Below are 18378 nucleotides of genomic sequence, written 5' to 3' on the forward strand. Positions count from 1 at the left end.
GTGCCACACTATACAAAAAGAATAACTGAGAACCCTAAGCTTTGTGTGGCTACACACTTCTAAACCATGACTGTTCTCAAATACCAGCTATTGCCTTGTTATAAGGTATGTGGGACAAATCCAAAACGGTATTACTTAGAAGATATTTTTCTCACAGTTCAAAGATATTTTTCTAAGTTCAAAATTAAGGAAAAAAGAAAAGAAAGGCACTTACTTTAGAAAAGCAGCCATGTTTCCTTTCAAAGAATCTGAAGCTTTTTCTAAATTTATTGATCTTGAACATACCTAGGGATTTGAGTAATTTTTATTTGATTATGAGTATTTTTAAATAATTATACTACAGTTTGAAAAGGTTAGACTGAAAAACAACTAAATTTTCCCTTCAAACATTTATCACAGATTTAAGAAATTTAAGAGCTGAGACCAAAGAATAAGAATCTATTACGGGAAGAGGGAGTAGAATGTGCCCATTTCAAGGTACTCATATGTAGTAAAGAATAATCTGCTAAGCATACTAACTAGTCCTGCTGAAGTTTATAAGTTACATTGCCAAATTATATGGAGTGATAAACTTTAAGAATCAGTAGTCCTGTCAGAAAAGTGAGAAAGAGTCATCTTAGTTGAAAAGAGTGAATAATAACAGCTAAAGTACACAGAACCAATGATTAAGAATGTTAAAAGGTTTAAAAAATACACGATGAAAATAAATAGCAGAAACTATCCACAAAAATACTAGTTTTCTAAAAATAATATTCTTATGTTATTTTGAGTTTATTAGATTAGGCTTCCTTCCCACATATTATTTACAAGAAGTCAAAAAAATTATTAGTGTAGAAGTCCCTAACCTCAAGAAATTGTCAAATATTCTCTAACATGTTGACACAAAAATTAAATTATGCAATACTTGTAGCGGCCTTATTCACAACAGCCAAAAAGTGGAAACAATCCTTAAGTCCATCAACTGATGAATGGACACACAAAATAGACACTGAAGAGTATATCCATTCAGTGGAGTATTATTCAGCTATAAAAAGGAATGAAATACTGACTGAACAGGTTACCCTATCAGTATACATCACATCTGAGCATCTCGGAGTATGCACAATGTTTACATTCTAATAATTTTGCCCCACTGTATAAATTAAGTTTGCTGTCATATGTAAGATCTTATGATTAAAAAATACTTGAATGTCCTTTCGTAATAGATTATTCACATACTGAGACACACTGTACATGTGTCATAGGACAACTTAGGGAATGTGTGTTAACTACTGATAAGCAACCTAACATTTCATGTGGACTCACCGCAACTTTTTAAAACTGAAAAACATGAAACAGGTGATGTCTCTGTAGATGCTATAAGCATTCAAAGGGTAATTTAAATCTTTAATATTAATAAAGTTAAATATTTAGATGAAGTGGACAAATTCTTGGAAAAGAACTTCTCAAAATTAATCAAGAAAAAGAACAGCTGATGAAATTAAATCAACGACAAAAAAATCTTCCCACAAAGAAATCTCCAGGCCCAAATACATCATTGGTAAATGTTACCAAACTTTAAAAGAAGCACTGAGTCCATTTTCACATGAACTTTTCCAGGCTAGAAGAAAGATACACACTCTAATTTATTTATGAGGCACATATGACCTTAATAACAAAAATCAAAGACAGGACAAGGGGTGGGGGGAAGATGCATCAATCTCACACACAAATGTAAAACATCTTAAAATATTAGCAAAGCAAATCCAGCAATATATATGAAAAGATCATGGGATGCACCTAAAACTAATACAATGTTATAGTCAATCATATCTGTTTAAAAAAAGAAACGGTCACAACCTAGTTGGGTTTATTTCAGCCAAGCAAAAGAAGTTCAACACTTAAAAATTAAAACACTTCACTACGTTAACCCACTTACAAGAGAACAATTACATGCTCATCATGACATAGAAAAAATATTTAATAAAGTCTAAAAATCATTCATGATTTTTAAAAAAGAGCCCTCAATGAATTAAGGATAGATGGAAACTTCCTTCATCAGAAAAGGAGTATCTGTAAGAAAAATCGACAATAAACATCATTCTCAATAGTGAAAGAGGGCAAGCTTCTGAGGCTGGGAAGGAGACCAGAAGCCCACCAGAGCCCCTTGTACTGAACACTGTACTGGAGGTCATCGGCAGCACAATAAGAACAAGTAAAAAGACACAAAAATGAAAAGGTTAGAAAAGGAAAAAAACAAAATGCACCATTTATAGACAAAGACTACTTATTTAGAAAGAAACCAAATGAATCTACAGATAAATTAAGAGAATTTTTAAGAGTTTCACCAAATAATTGGAAACAAAGTCATTACACAAAGTTCAACTGTACCTCTATATCAATACATAAACTATTTTCAAGTTCATAAAAAAAAAAAAAGACTTCTAAGGAAAAATTATAAAGCTCTAAAGGACATTAAAGAATGCCTAACTAAATCAAGAGCCAAACAAGTTCACGGATTAGAATACTCAATGTTGTAAAAATATTAATTTTCCTCAAACTAGTTTTTAACTGTAATGTAATTCCAAACAAAAATCCATCAGGCTTACTGGTGGAACTTGACAATCTGACTCTACCGTTTACAAGAAAACGCAAAAGGACAAGCATAACCAACACAACTTTGAAAAACAAGATTTGTGCTTCAGATGCTATCAAGACAGGGATACTGATGGGTAACACAGGTAAGCAAACAGAAAAGTGGTACCGAACGCAGCCCAGAGACAGGCCCACACACGCATAGACCCTTGGCATTCGACAGAGGTAGCACTGGAGATTGGTAGGGAAAAAAAGATGGAACTTTCAATAAACGGTACTGGAACAAATGGGGGAAAAAATGACATCAGACCCCTGACTTCATTTTATGCACAAAAATTAATCACACGTGGATTAAAGACCTAAATGTGAAAGGAAAGCTAAGCTCTAGAGATTTCAGAGGATAAAATATGAGACAATTTTCACAACCACAGGATATGAAAAGCTTTCTTCAAGACACAGAAATTCACTAATCGTCTCCTTTACAGAAAAGATTAATAAATTTTATTATATTAAAATTAAGGGCTTTTAAAATAATAAAAATAAAGTTAAAACAGAAGTCAAACTCAGAGAAGATACCTGCAATACTTAAAACTGGCAAAGGACAAAATATATTTAAAAAACTGCAAAAAAAAAAAAAAATCCAACAGAAAAATGAGGCATACCATTTGGAACAGGTTACCTCTAAAGATGAAATCTATATAGCAAAAATAAATGAAAAGCTGTTAAGTTCCTCAGTAATGAAGGAAATGGACATTAAAACCTCAACGAGATACCACTGAACAACGACCTTGTTAGGAAATCTGCAACACCAAGCACTGACAAAGATTCTGACCATGAGAACTCTCATACATGCTGGTGGCAAAACACTTTGATACTGTACAGTAACACTGCAGATACACTTTCTCCAGGAAATGTAGCAGACACACGGTACATGTGCGCACCAGATCTACGTACAAGTATGTTCCAAGCAGCACAATAGCCCCAAACTGTAATTTAACACAAATGTCCATCACTGTAAGAATGAGTAAGTCAATTGTAGCTTGGTCATATAATGTGTAACACCTTACAGCAATGGGGGGGAGGGTGAAATTGTATCTGCACATACCCTGAAAACCATCTCACAAATATGTTAAGTGAAAGACAATTTATTTTGTATGATTTCATTAATGTAAAGTTCAAAACAGGCATATTAAAGAATATTCTTTAAGGACACATACAAAGGTGATATAACTCATGAAAAGCAAGGAAATGATTATCACAAAAAGCAGGATGGTGGTTTCCTCAAGGGGAGGCAGAGGGAGTTTGGTGAGGAGCATAAGAAGGACCTCCAGAATGTTGGCAATGTTGTATTTTTGGAACTAAGTGGTATTAATTGTGCTTTATGTACTTTTCTCAAGGTCTGTGACTTAAAGACTATTAAAGAGGAAGAAAGATCCAGTAGAAACATAGATTCTGGAGCTTATACGAGACGCAAGAAGTGCCATCGGAGAGTTTTTAGTAAACAGGTGGCTAAAGTTTTGGATTAGAGTAAAAAATGGTATGAGAAGTTGAGTGAGCAAGGACAAGATTTTGCAAATAAAAACATTAAAGAGAGAGCAAAAGAGAAGTCGATGGAGGACTAAGGAAAATCCAATGATGGAGGAGAATCAAAGAAAGACACGCAGGTGAGCACAGTGTGTCAGCTGTACCGACTATCAGCCAGGGAGGCAAGTCAGACAAAGACAGAAAAGAGGGCACTGGATTTGGCAACTAAGAGGTCACTGGTAAACTCAAAGCAAAATTTCAAATCAAAACAGGAAAAAAATGTCTTACCTCAAGAAGAAAGTCTATTTTCTCTTTATTAGGCCTAAGAAATAGCTGGTTAAATGGAACACTAACTGTTCTACCTTCCAGGATATCACGGACCGTGTTACAGGCACAGACTTTAAAACAGATTTCGTCTAGAGCTTCATTTCTGTAGAACACAAGAGCAGATGAACTAATTTTTTTTAATAAAAGAAAGGCATATATTACAAAACTAAATTCACAAGAATGAGCCATTTATTCTTGAGAGGTAAGATTTTAGGATATTCAGGCATACAAGTAAATACCTAAGTGAGTGGGGCAAAAAAGAACAGAAAAGTTTTAAATTCAAGGGACAATTTAACTACAGATTAGGTAACAGAATCAAATTCTACTATGTAAATTTCTCTCCCAAGTGCTTTTAATATGGGTTAGATGGAAATTCAAGTAGCTCCCCTGGCCATGTTAACTTCTTATATACTAACAAAAGTGAAAGCATTGTCACAGACATACAGGTAATTTGGAGGTACGTCTTTGATAAACCTGAAATGCACACTTACTCTTTTATTCAAAAATCAAAAAGTAATTCACTTACTTACCCCTGCTGAGCTTTCTGAAAGAGTTCTCTTAGCACTGACTGCCGGAACTGGACAGGTAAACTGAATGTTAAGTTGTCTTCAACAAAAATCTTTATTACCTCCTAGAACACAGACACAAAATTGCATCCATTTCAAAAATCATGGCAAAGTTGCTTTATTTCAAAAAAGTCTTTCCCCCCCAAAAAAAGTTTAAATACATTTTTAAAAATCTATCTATAATTGAAAATACACATTGAAGAAAATCATTAAAATACCTTGCTAGGAAAATCTTCTCTTTCTAAAAATATTAAACTATATTAAAGGTAAAAATGGCACCACCTGGTCCAATTTTTAAATTGAAGATCATGGGCCAAAAATGAGAGGTGAGAGGACAATCAACAAATAAGAAGCAATTCAGCTATGTTATTAGAGAGATTTTTAAACTTCTCATCTACTTTAAACACTGGTTCATACAACAAACTTTTAAAAATATTAAAAATCATTATTTGAAAATAGTTCAGCTAGAAAAAACATGGGCTAAGAAACTATTCTACTCAATTTAAATGGTTTAAAATATATTATTTAGTGAATTACAGAAATCACTCACATTATTACAGTCTTTTTCTCAGCTCTTATCAAACAGTGGAAGAGGAGAGAAAGAAGGGGTGATTACGTGGGGAGATGGGGAAAAGGATTTCTGGAAACAGCTAAAGCTAGTAGTCAGCTCTACCACAAAAGCACTAACAAGAATGGTTTCAAAACCACAGAGCAACCACTGCTTCACCTCCACAGCAAAACATGAGCAGTGTGGGGACACGCAGGGCCAAGCAAGCCACTTTCCAAATGTGAGAAGACACATATGTTAAGCTGTTCAATAACTTGTTTGATCAGCACAAATATATATGTATATATACTTAATACAAAGAGAATCCTATTACCAAAAAGAAAAAAAGCTAAATATGATTTGTAAGATACTCCTGCATATATAACTGATGTGATAAATTTCAGAGTTGCAAAAAAAAAAAATTGCATGACACTACTGAGATACACATTTAGTACTTTATTATATGCAGAGCAACATGTGCCTGACAGTGAGTAATATTTCTAAGGTCTTGTTTGCACAGGTCTTACCACCCCAGGGACCTTCTTAAAGATTCTATATGTTATTATAATTGATCCCCACCCTCCATAGACCTGTACTAGGGATATGTAACTGAGAGATCTCTAGCATTTAATTCATCTTATCTGAAATCCACCTTCAAGAGAGTTTAATTTCTTCCCCAGGGCAAAGTAGAATTTGAAAAAAAAAAAAAAAAAAAGTAGAGAGTGGCCCACAGGGAGGGAGAGGATGTACTATCCTGTCTCTTCTTCTATTTTCTCTGAAAAGAAATAAACTCTAGTTAAGAAGAGTGAACTATAAACCTAAGCTAAAAGCCCACTTGAAGACACAAAACTAAAGATATGCTATAGCTTTGTCATTTCATGATTTCTGTTTTGAATTAATAAACAACATAAATGTACTATTCACTTTTCTAGAACGAAGGCTTTCTGATAGATTTTAAAAGTACAAATTCCATATGTATATATATACGTAGAAAAACATACATACATATATCTAGGGGGGGCAGTAAAAATCTCAACAGAGTAACTTAAGCCCTTCTCATGGGTAAAACTGAGATGATGACCAAGCTCCCTGGGCCCTGTGATGGGTTATCCAAACCCACAAACCTACCAAAACCGCTCTGCTCACTTTCTCCTGCAGTCTTAACAACGTGCAGGGGCCAGTAAGGCTGGGCTACAAGACCGTATTTTCAAGTCAGACACAAGACTTTAGGCTCTTCAAAGCTAAAAGTTCTCTACCTGTAATTTTAAAAATTTAAAGTTCTGCCTACAGAGTTTCTTACAGAATGCACTTAAAATGGGCAAACTCTACAGTTTCAAGACAGGATAATATCGAGTCAGCATCTGTCTGTTGCTTTGCCTTTCTCACTTGATTCTCATAAGAAGCTTAATCATTAAAACTATTTTATAGGCCAATCTGACAGTCTGACCTGCCCCAAATCACACAACTGGTAAATGGTGGTGCCAGGATTTGAACTCAGCTGTCTGGCTCCCAGTGCTTTTCAACTATGTTGTTGTATCCCCATCACACATCTTACCTGATAGTTGCCAGATCTCAAACAAATATGGACTTGACTGTATGGAGTCAATTGCTGAGATGTGCTATCAGAAGAAGGTACAAGAACATCACATGCTTGACAATAGCCAGCTAACCGCTTCTCATCTATGGTACAATGAAGAGATAATGAACCTATCTGTAAAGTAAGAGGTATAGATCATTATCCATCAGTGTAACAGAAACAACAGTCCAGCACCCACTTAGTGCATTTTAACAGTACAAGAAAATGCCAATGGAAAACTCGGGGCTAGAGGAACCGTAAAAAATGAAAAGGTTTTAAGTTTAGAGCAAGAATCAGCAAACTATGGCTCACAGGCCAAATCTAGCCTGTGGCCTGTTCTCATAGAGCCCTTGACCTAAGAACAAGTCTTATGGTTGTAAAGGCAAAAATAACCAAATAATGAGAACATGCCACAGAAACTACAGATGGCCCACAAAGCCTTAAATACCTATTTATCCCTTTACAAAAAAAGTTTGCTGACTCCTGGTTTAGAGTTTTCAGGCCAACGTAAAAAGGTGGACATTATTATCACCCTATATAGGTATTACAGTTCAGATATTAACAGAGTGAACACTGTTAAAAACAAGCTTTAAATTCTAAAAATACATATACTTGGCAGAGATTTAAAGGAGAACATCAAAGAAAACTCAATCTTCACTCAACTGGAAAAAACATAAATGCTTCTACCAAAACAGAAAAAAATTTTTAAAAGATTTTAAAAACACACTGTTTAAAAAAATTTAAAGTTTTAAATTGCTATACTTGAAATGCCATAAAATTAGAAATCTGATGAGTTCCCCAGGCAACGTAAAATGCAGATTCCCAACAGCTCTAGCACAAATTTAAACCAAACCTCTCACACATTACATCAACATTTCCGGTGAAGAAAGGAAAGATTGAAGCGGCAATTTTCCCAGGTACCAGGCACACAATGACCTAGTTATATACTTTAAAATTCATTTGTCTGAATCATAAAAAGAAAAATGCAAATAACAAACACAAGAAAAAGTTTACCCTACCAGGAATTAAAGAAATTCATTTTTTAAAAGGTACTACATTTCACACAACAAATTAACAATTAAAAAAAAAATTCACCCCTAATTGGAGTACCCTCGAAGAAATGTTCCTAAAAAGCAATTTGGTTTTATATATTACAGCCTTTAAAAAAATTAGTGACTGCTGACATGGCAATTCTACTTGCAGGAATCTAACTTGAAAGTATCTAAAGTCTGAACAAAAATTTATGTGTGCAGATAGAAATTTTGCAGTTTTATAATAAATAAAAACAGTAAACAACCTAAATGCCCAAACATTAGGAAAATGAAGTAAATTACAGGATATCTATATAATAGAACAGAATACATTTAAAATGTCTATTCAAATATTTAAGCAAGATACAAAATAGTATTCACAGCATGAGCTTCACTGTATAAAAATAAAGAAAAACTGGAAGAAAATAAACTAAAATAGCAAAAGAGGTTAATTCTAGGCAGTAGTATTACAGATTTTTAACGTTTTCACTACTTTTTTGAACTACCAAATTTACTACAATGAACACTTTTTTTAATCATTAGAAAAATTAATATATACAGATGTTTTAAAGGCCTGAAAATTATGTGACTGTTATAACTATATTTACCTCTGCAATTAGTTCTTTGGTTCTAAAAAATTTTTCTCTGGCATTTTCATAGACAGCAGAATTTGTAGAGCCTTGCTGGAAGTATGCTGCACCCAAATCATAACACACCTAAAATGGTAATGAATACCAAACTGCTTAGAATTTTTTCATGAACTTAAGAGCTGACAAAAGTCAAAATCATATTTCTCTCAGCAAAACAGGTACATATACAGCAAAAAATCATTTCAATAAGCAGCGAAACAATCAATGTTCTTAGTTGCAAGCAACAGAGATCAAGTCTGACTTACCTAAGCAGAAAATGAGTAAGGTTTCAGGTGCTTAAAGAATTAATGGGAAAGTCAAAGACTCAGGCTTGGAAAACAGAGGGGGAAGGAAGGCAAACAGCCAGCAGAGGGGCCAAACGGCCCTGCAGCCATCTCAACACCAGACCACAGCTCGGGTCACCTGCAGCCACCAGCACCAGACACCGAATGCAGCAGCTACATTTCTGCCCGGGAATTTCAACCACGCCAGTTTCCTCATTCATTCCTCAATCATCTCGGATCTAGAAATGAACTTCATTCCACACCCCTTATTTCCATTTACACCAAACCAACCCTAGTCAACAGATACTCATTTCCCCTCCAAACTCCTAAGCTGTAGTAGTCTCTGGTACTCATTACCAAACCACTCTTTACTGATATGCATTTTAGATACTGTTCTGTCCTCTTCAACAAATCAAGAACAGGAATCAAGAATCTCAGCCTCTAGAATATTGCTTTGCACTATTTAATCCACACTTAATGTTTGGCTGCTTTTCATTCTATAGAGCTTCCCCCTGTCTATGGTACAGGGGTGCTAAAGAAGTTAAAAAAAAAAAAAAAAGTACCTACATGTATAGGTAATACAGAAAGATTTATACACACACAGACATACATATATATGTACACATATTACAGCTCCATGTAATTCCCCTTTCCAGGCAAAGACAGAGTATAATACCAAAAAGATACTTTCAAGAATTACTATACTAAAAAAAAGGGTTTTTTAATATAAAAAAAATTACTATACTAACTGACTAACCATTAAAACAAGTTTAAATTCTGTTGTCAAAAGGTGATCAACAGGTTAAAAAAAAAACCAAAACAAATTTGATAATGAAGCTGCTTTGAAGGATAGTAATACTTTTGGGAAAAAATTTAAGATTTTTCTTTTGAGCCAGGTATTAGTAACATAAAGACTGCAAATGCACTTTAAATATTAACATGCCAGGAAATGAGGATTACTACCAATATGTCATTCAGAAAACAGAAATTATGACTTAGCTATGCAATTAAAAGAATATTTGATAAGGTTTACCTAGCACATGTGTTTTTTAAGACTTCCGTTTTTTCAGGTTGTTATCATCCACTACATTGAGTATTACTAAGATTTTTAAACAGACACAGTGACTGTAAGATACAACAGTATCAGAAACCCTCCTATATGCAAGTTTCACTGTCAATTTAAAGCAGTTACCAATGGTCAGTGCCTCACGACTCCTACTTCTACTGTATGAGACTCCATCTCGTCAGGTCTTGGAAAGGTAATGTCTCTGGAATTGGCTAATCTGAAAAGGTACCTCCCAATCCTTTAAAGTCTGAGCTACTTCCGTCCCTTTCAGGAACGGGAAATAGTGATTAAGGAAGTCGCACTAACTCACACAATGAAAAAAAGAGAACATAGTATATAAAAGGTACTCTCCTAGGGGCCCTCTTTAGGCAGTCATCAAATATTTTAATATTTCTATCATACTGAAGATTCTGTGCTAGGAAGTGAGGAAGATGCAAAAAATATACATATATTTAAAAAAAAAAAACAAACCTCAAAGAGTTTAACAATCTAGCAGGGAAAAAGAAGACATCAATACATAAAATAATATCTAACAACAAACATCAAATGAAAGGAACAAAGGTACTAGGGCACAGACTTACAGAAAAGGCAACCTTAAAATCCTTGAAAAACTAGGTATTTCTCTAGGGGTCTACATTTTTCAAAGTTTAGCACAATTTTGATTTTTTTTTTTTGGTCTGAATTGATTTCTAATAATATGAATGAACTGTTAACTCAGTTACATACTCACTACATTGTCAATATTTAAACTTCGTCTCCTAAATACAGCTCAGAAACTAGTTCAGAGACAAAAGATGAAATGAAATTTTCCTTCCATTTCTTTTCTAAAAATTACAAGTGAGGGCTTATAAAATTCACAAATTAAATACAGTCACAGTTTCAGTAGCATCTTAGGTCAAAATCAAAGGGACAAGGGCAAAAATAAATTCTAATTAAAAATACTAGGGTGACCGCATATAAGACAAAATTTGACATGCATCGACTAAATACTGAAATACCTGGCACTGCATCTCCTCAGTTTTGATTTTCAATCCAGCTGTGGAACTCTCCGTTTCTCCATTTACCATGCCGGGTTCCATGGCCAAGAAATCTAGCGTTCTCATTGTATGGACATAGAGATCCTTGTTTAACTTAAGGGCTGCCTCTAGTACCAAAATAGAATCAGAAGCTTGTTCTTTTAGCTACAAAAATTCAACAAACAAATTATTAAGATACAAAAATGGCAGCACTGGACTATATTAACCAAAAGATATTTACAGAATACTTAGTGGCTCAGCATACTAATCTATTTTTAAAAATGTTTCTAACACAGCAAAAGTACAATTTTATCTGTTAAAATTAAGTTATCTAAAGATTTTTTAAAAACTAGGTTCGTATTGTATAATTAGAAAATACAAACTGGAAAAGATTGATATCTTTTTTCTATAGAAAAGTTTAAAGATCTGCACTGTTGCATTGATTTATTCAAGAAATGTCTGTGTGCTTCAATGTGCCAGCCATTTTAGTAGGCATTAGAGAATAATAAAATGATGCAGGTTTTTGGCTTCCACATTCAAAATACATTATCTGCTTTATATAGATACAGACTGTTTCCTATCTTCCCTCTCCTCTCCCAGTCCCCGCACTTTACGCGGTATCTCAGGCACACTGCAGGCGTTAAATAAAAAATTATAGAAATCATTGTTATATTATGGGAACTACCATGTTTCTACTTTCATATTAACCAGAGTAATTTAAAAATTGTTTTTCTAACTATAAAAGTCATTTTAAAATACATGTTTATTGTAGAATTTGTGGGGAATGTAAAAGAATATAAAGATATCACCTGTAAGAGTGACTTCTCAAGTCTGCTTAAGTACTGTGAAATATTCAACCACAGAAATGGTGGTAAAGCACTGTCATTAACACTGAAAACATGTACAATTTAGAATATTACCAAACTATGTTCTGATAGTAAAAACCTAAATGTCACTGGAGCTAGACCTTGCCAACCCTTACACACCTAAGACCAGAAGTATCTACACATGCGCTATACACGCCCCAGGAGGGTTCAAGTGTAACTGATGCCAATACTCACCACTTTCAAAATATTTTCTGTTAACTCTTTCTCCTGTTGCATCTGATTCATACTAAAAGAGAAATGATTGAATGTCCAAAAGAGAAATGATCAAATGTTACTTGAAAGAGAGGAAATTCAAAACTTAAGATCATTCTTGAAAGTGAGGTTGAATTTAAACAAAAATGGTTTTAATGCCATTTCTTTTCATGCTTAAAAAATAAAAGCTCAGTTATGATGATGCTCCTTTATTTATCATCATTTTCTCATTTGCTTTGTGTTAAAAAGAAAAAAAAAAACCTTCAATTTAAAAATAAAACTTATTGGCAGCAAAAGCATATTTATATCAGTTAGGAACTATGCTCTCTAGCTCCAAATCCGGGTAAGTTCTACCTGGAATTTAAGAATGAGGTTTACAACTCCAGATATGATCAAGCAATTATAATTAACTTTTGTACTCTATTTCTCACATATGGAACAAATATATATTCCCTTCAAATAAATTTAATTAAATGAAAAATATCTTAAGACTTGGAGCAGGTCAGCTAACATGGAGATAAAAGATACAATTTACAAAGTGTCCCCCTCCTTTTTCAGAGCTCTCTGCCCTAGACAGCCAAAGCACTACGTGATTCTCTCACCCTTCTAACTCCTCCAAACCCACCTTCATGCAGGCCTTCTGCTCCCCAATTTCTGCTCTATTTCTTCTGTACCAGGAGTGATTAAAAACTTGAAAAAAATTTTTTAAATTCTGATGAAAAGAGTGCCAAGTAGGGTTCTATCTGCCAACTTACACACTTAACTGAGGAGGTCCAGGTTTTGCCTGTTTGACAGGAAAACTACTTTGAACAATTGTCCTAATCGCCCTGAAGAAAAGACAAGAAAAACAAAATGTATGTAATACATTATGTCACTTCAAGTATTTTTTCAAGTATTTCTTAGAAGATTTGTAATATAAACTATCTAAAGTTCTAATTGACAGATAATAAAAACTTTATAAGTCATCCACGTTTGTATCAGAATGCTTTTCATCTATGCAGTCGTAAATTTTCTCCACCATCAGATTCACCCTTCCCAAAATCCTCCGAGAGATCGCTAGAGCAGAGAGGGTCCTTAAAAGCATAGCCCTGAAAGCCAGAGTGCAATTAAAAAGAGGCTGCCCAACACATCTTAGGTTTATGAAAACATGTACCATCTGTTGTAGAGAAGGATAGCCATGGCAGTGGTCGGAGGTAAGGTGTCCAGGTCCATGTCCACGTGCTTTGTCCCAGGAGGAACTTTACTGATGCACAGCAGTTCGTTCAGTAGCATATTCAACACTGGAACAGACAAACTTAAAAGGAAGAAGCAAAAGACATGCAGGCTGTATAAGCAGCACAAAACACACAATTCAGTGTCTTCACTGAAAATAATCTTATTGTTAAAGGGCTAAATCTACACGGCCATTTTATTAACCTGTCTGAACAACTTACACCAATATACATTTACCAATCATACTTTAAAATATTTTTAAAATTTTTATTATGAAAACAGTTTAAACATATACAAAAGTAGACAGAATAATACAATGAACCCCAATGTGCCCATCACCCACCTTCAACAACAATCAACTGATGGCCAATCTTAATTCATCTCTACTCTCACTCGCTTACCTCCTTCCCATAATGTGAAGCAAATCTCCAATATTAAATCATCTAGGTATTTTACAATACATCTCTAAAAAATTACCTCCCAACATAATGACATTATTAATGTGAAATCCAAAAAATTTTTTTTAATTTTAATTGCTTATCATCAAATATCCAATCATTGTTCAATTTTCCAAGTGTATCATATACATCACACTTTTTTGTACACATCGCTATCTGTTCATATGCCTTTTGAGACTATTAATGGAAAAGTTCCCCTTCAGATTAAAGAATAAAAAATTTTTTAAGTTCTAACATTTAATGCTAGAAAGATGTGGTGAAAAATAATGTTTAAGTACTACTACTGAGGATATAAACTAATACAACTCTCTTGGAGTACAACTAGCCATATGCACCATGTGCCTTAAAAACGTTTTTACTACCTGGTCAGCAATTTAATACTCTATACTAAGGATGTAACTCAAAATTCAGATAAAGTTTATGGACAAAGACATTTAAGGCTCTGTGATTTTTAAGAGTGAAAATCTACAGACTAACTTCAATGGAGGAATAGTTAATAAATTATCCATATGATGAAATAATCTTCAAAAAATAAAATAGGGAAATGTTCATGAATTCTGCTATGTGAAAAAAAAAAGCCAGAAATCAAAACCGTACAGAGTATGCAGGCAACTAAATTTGTTTAAAGATATAGGGAAAAAACAACAAAAATTACACAAAAATGTTAAAAATACTTCTCTCCCCTCCCCTATTATTTCCTATTTTCTAAATTTCCCCAAATGTTCTATAAGATATTTATTTTTAAATTGTGAGAAAGGAATGAAAACATATCATTGTCTTACACAACAAGGTCCTACAGGGACCTACATTCAATACCTTATAACAACCTATAATGAAAAAGAATATGTATATATATGTATGACTGAATCACTATGCTGAGTATCAGAAATTAATACAACATTGTAAACCAACTATACTTCAATAAAAAGACTCAGTAGGAACATAAGAGGAAATTTTTAAAGAAAAAAATAAAATGCAATTGAAAATCCCCATAAAAGACATCTTTTTCTAATTATACCTTTGAAAGTATTTAGTCTTAAATAATCACTGATTATAATAAGATATTTTAAAATTTGGGGAGACAGTGATTGATTTATGACCAGTAAAATGAACTGAATTATTTAATAGCGAATCATCCATCTTATATAACATCCATCATCAATTTGTATTCATTTTCTTCAGATATTTTAAAACTGTTCAGGTGTGGATTTTCTCTAGTCACCACATCAAGAAAATAATAACAGCAATTAACTGCCTCATTACTGATGACACCATTTATACTTTAAAAGGTGATTTACAGTCATCTAACATTCAAATCCTTTCTTACACCTTTTGAAAAATACTTGTATATTTTACCAAAAATATACAGAAAAATAATTTTGATTTTAAGAGCCAATATTATAGGGGCATAAACAGAAATAAACCAAGATATCTAAACAGCACTCAAAATAAATTTCATTCAAATCTTGTATACCTTTTCTCTAAAATGTCTAAGTCCCACTTCAAATGTGCAGCAACTTTAAGAGCAAGTAGTTTTAAAATACGATTCCTCTTGTTATCAGGCGGAGGCTGAACTTGATTTTGTTCATTAACTGAAGGTTTTGAAGCCTGTTCCAAAAACTGAACTATAAGTTGAACTGGTGCAGGATCTAGGATTTAAAAGAAAATAATTCTTGAATGTAAGTTTTAATAATGAAGATGCAAAAGGAGTCACTGTATTGGTTTTTATCCACAAAAGGAATCCAAACCGCTGTTAATAATGACTAAAGATTATGATTTATAAGAAGTGTGCCTAGGGAGTAAAGGAGAAGATCAGGAAGGGTGTAAGGAGGAAAGGATAATAGATTTGTGCAGAAGAAAGCACTTTACAGGGAAGAACATAATGGTTACAGATTTCCAGCTCAGCTGAAAAAAAAAAAAGTTAATTAGACGAAACAGATGCAATCTTCAGAAGCATTAACACTTAGTTAGTGGAACCTGCACAAAGTTACCTCTCTGCATGTTTCCGTCAATGCAATGAAGGACAATGTATCACCTACCTCACAGGATTACTATGAAGCCTGAATTAAAAAAGGTAACAGATGTGAAGCATTAAGCACAGTGCCTGGCACCCAGAAATACTCAAATGTTAGTCAAAAGCAATGAAGCAAAAGAACACAATGTAACATAAGCGGTAAAAAGGACCGAGTGAAGTACACTAACACAGCAGTCTCCACCAGTAAAGGCCAATCTATTGGACTGAACAAACCACATCTGGGTTCGAACTTCATCAGCAAAATACCATCCAAGGAACTTACCTTTTCATGCCAGTACCTCTTTCCAGAAACGCCTGGAGTTCTCCTTCCCTAACAGCATTCATTAACTGGGATATTAACCATGATCCTCATTATACAACAACCATCTCCCAGTTGTACAGCATTTCCTCTTTCAAAGATTTCTTTCTAATTTACAGCCCTACTTTGGAATGCATAATGAAGAGTCAGTAAAATCCCCACTGCTAAGAAATAAAACAGTTAAGTAAGAACCTAACTGCCGTCAGGATCAGCCCCAGAACAGCTGATTTCTCCCCATCTCCTCAAACTGTCCGGAGTTCTGTAAAAAGGAGGGTTCGAACCAGCCTTCCCAACCCAAGTACGCTCACAAGACCATCTCGCAGGGGATTAAACCCCGAACAGAAAAGGGGGCGGGTGTGGAAGGGCCTTTGTTTTGCGCTTTCCCTTGGTCTACCATCCCCACCACTGGGATGTTTAATGCTTAGCGAGGGGCCGGGCCAGGGCTCAGCTCGGGTCCGCGCCTCCCAGGCCGCAGCTTGGTGGCCGAGAAGGCACGGGGAGGAGGGAGCCCGGCGGGCAGCGCCGGTGGCCGGGTCCCGCTCCCCTCGGGCTGCAGGCGCCGCGCTTACCCGGGCAGGGCTTGCGCAGATGTTTCTCCAGCAGCGACTCCTCCAGCAGGAACTCGAACCAGCAGGTCTGCGGCGGGGTGCAGGGCCGGCTGGAGGTGGCCGCCTCCCGGTCCGCCGCCTCCGCGCTCATCCTGCCCCCGCCGCCGCTACCCCCAGGGACGCTTCCTGGCTCCAACCTGACACTCGGACGCTGGCCCCGGGCCTCTGAAGTGCGGAACCGCCGGGAGCGAGGAAGTACTCGGAGCGTCCCGGAAACTCACACAATCCAAAATGGCGGCAAGACCCGGCCAGAGCCGGGGCTCCTGGATCCGCCTCCCTGCACCACGCCGCGCCTCTGGACCAATCGTTGTTCGAGTTGGAGAAAGAGGGCGGGACCTACCGCCAGACAGAGCCGCCTCCCGGTTGCCATGGGAGACGGCTTGCGGATGGGTAAACTGGGTCTCTGGTTGGTTTGCCCAGTTCCCTGGGAAATTCTCAGCGAGAAAATGAAACAGCCTATCTGCAGGCCTCAGTGTCTTCGTAAAAGCCTGGGGACATTTCAGGTGAAAACTGTGATCCTGGTAAAGTTTGTTTTCAGTGCTTTCAATTTTCACATTTCCATGTCTGATATTTTTCTCCCACTTAGGTCCTCTCAGTGGATGCACCCTACTGTCTGGGGCGCTAGCGTCCTAGCCCCGTTTCCCGGACAACTGACGCTGGACATGAGATCCAGCTTTTTGGCTACTTCTCAGGACTAGCTCTCAATATTTAGCGCCTAGCTAATTTTCTTGAAATCCTGGCTAGAAATATTGTTAATCCCATTTTACACTTATTTCCATTCTGTAATGTTCCTGTGATTTTCATTAACAAATTGACAAAAGCGTATACATAGGTCCAGCACACGATTTATATATTAAGAATGCAAATCTCTCTAAACCTTAGTTTTTATATATGTAAATCAGGAATTATAATAGTGCCTAATCTTAGGGTTAATAAGAAAAATCAGGGGGGAAGGGATAGCTCAGTGGCAGAGTGCCTGCTTAGCATGCACAAGGTCCTGGGGTTCAATCCCCAGCACCTCCAATTAAAAAAAAAAAAGAAGAAGAAAGAGCAATTTGTTCAAAATAAAGGTGAACTTTAAAAAAAATAAGAAAAATCAAAGACAGCATAGGGAAATATATTCAATAACTTGTAATAGCCTAATGAAAAAGAATATGAAAAGGAATATATAACTGAATCACTGTACTGTACACCAGAAATTAACATTGTAAACCGACTATAGTTCGATTTTTAAACAAATAATAAAAAAATAAATAAAATCAAAGGTGGAACTTGATGACACAGGTAAGCTTTGTAAACAAGGGCTACCATCTAGAAACATGGGCAAAAGTTAGTTAATATCACATAGTGATTTTTTTAATGTACATGATTCTAATTTTCTCCTACAAACAACCCCATTATACATCTTTTAATTAATGAAGACACTGAAGTTCCAGAGTTACCATTTGCCCAAGATTTCCCAACAAATTAGGGACTGAGCCAAAACTTTGGTGATCTTTCCACTGTACCCAGGCTGCTTCCAACATTGGATAGAGAGGTTAACACTGA

General features: G+C 35.5%; 1 protein-coding gene across 2 annotated transcripts in view; it reads right to left on the minus strand.

Moving 5' to 3' along the window:
* Positions 1-17078, minus strand: part of INTS8 (integrator complex subunit 8) — a 52518-nt gene extending 35440 nt beyond the window's left edge. The window contains exons 1-11 of one of the 2 annotated variants that reach the window (XM_031439343.2): positions 16792-17078; positions 15364-15538; positions 13373-13513; positions 12975-13046; positions 12202-12253; positions 11123-11305; positions 8754-8861; positions 7094-7249; positions 4956-5056; positions 4387-4528; positions 215-285 (exon numbers count right to left, since the gene is read on the minus strand). In XM_031439343.2, coding sequence (XP_031295203.1) covers positions 215-285; positions 4387-4528; positions 4956-5056; positions 7094-7249; positions 8754-8861; positions 11123-11305; positions 12202-12253; positions 12975-13046; positions 13373-13513; positions 15364-15538; positions 16792-16921 — 1331 coding nt within the window. In that variant the 5' untranslated portion in view covers positions 16922-17078. The remainder of the gene's footprint in view (positions 1-214; positions 286-4386; positions 4529-4955; positions 5057-7093; positions 7250-8753; positions 8862-11122; positions 11306-12201; positions 12254-12974; positions 13047-13372; positions 13514-15363; positions 15539-16791) is intronic. The other variant, XM_010976016.3, reaches the window with a different exon arrangement.
* Between the last annotated feature and the right edge of the window lie 1300 nt (positions 17079-18378).

The sequence above is a fragment of the Camelus dromedarius genome, chromosome 20 (genome assembly GCF_036321535.1).
Source record: "Camelus dromedarius isolate mCamDro1 chromosome 20, mCamDro1.pat, whole genome shotgun sequence".
Lineage (NCBI taxonomy): Eukaryota > Metazoa > Chordata > Mammalia > Artiodactyla > Camelidae > Camelus > Camelus dromedarius.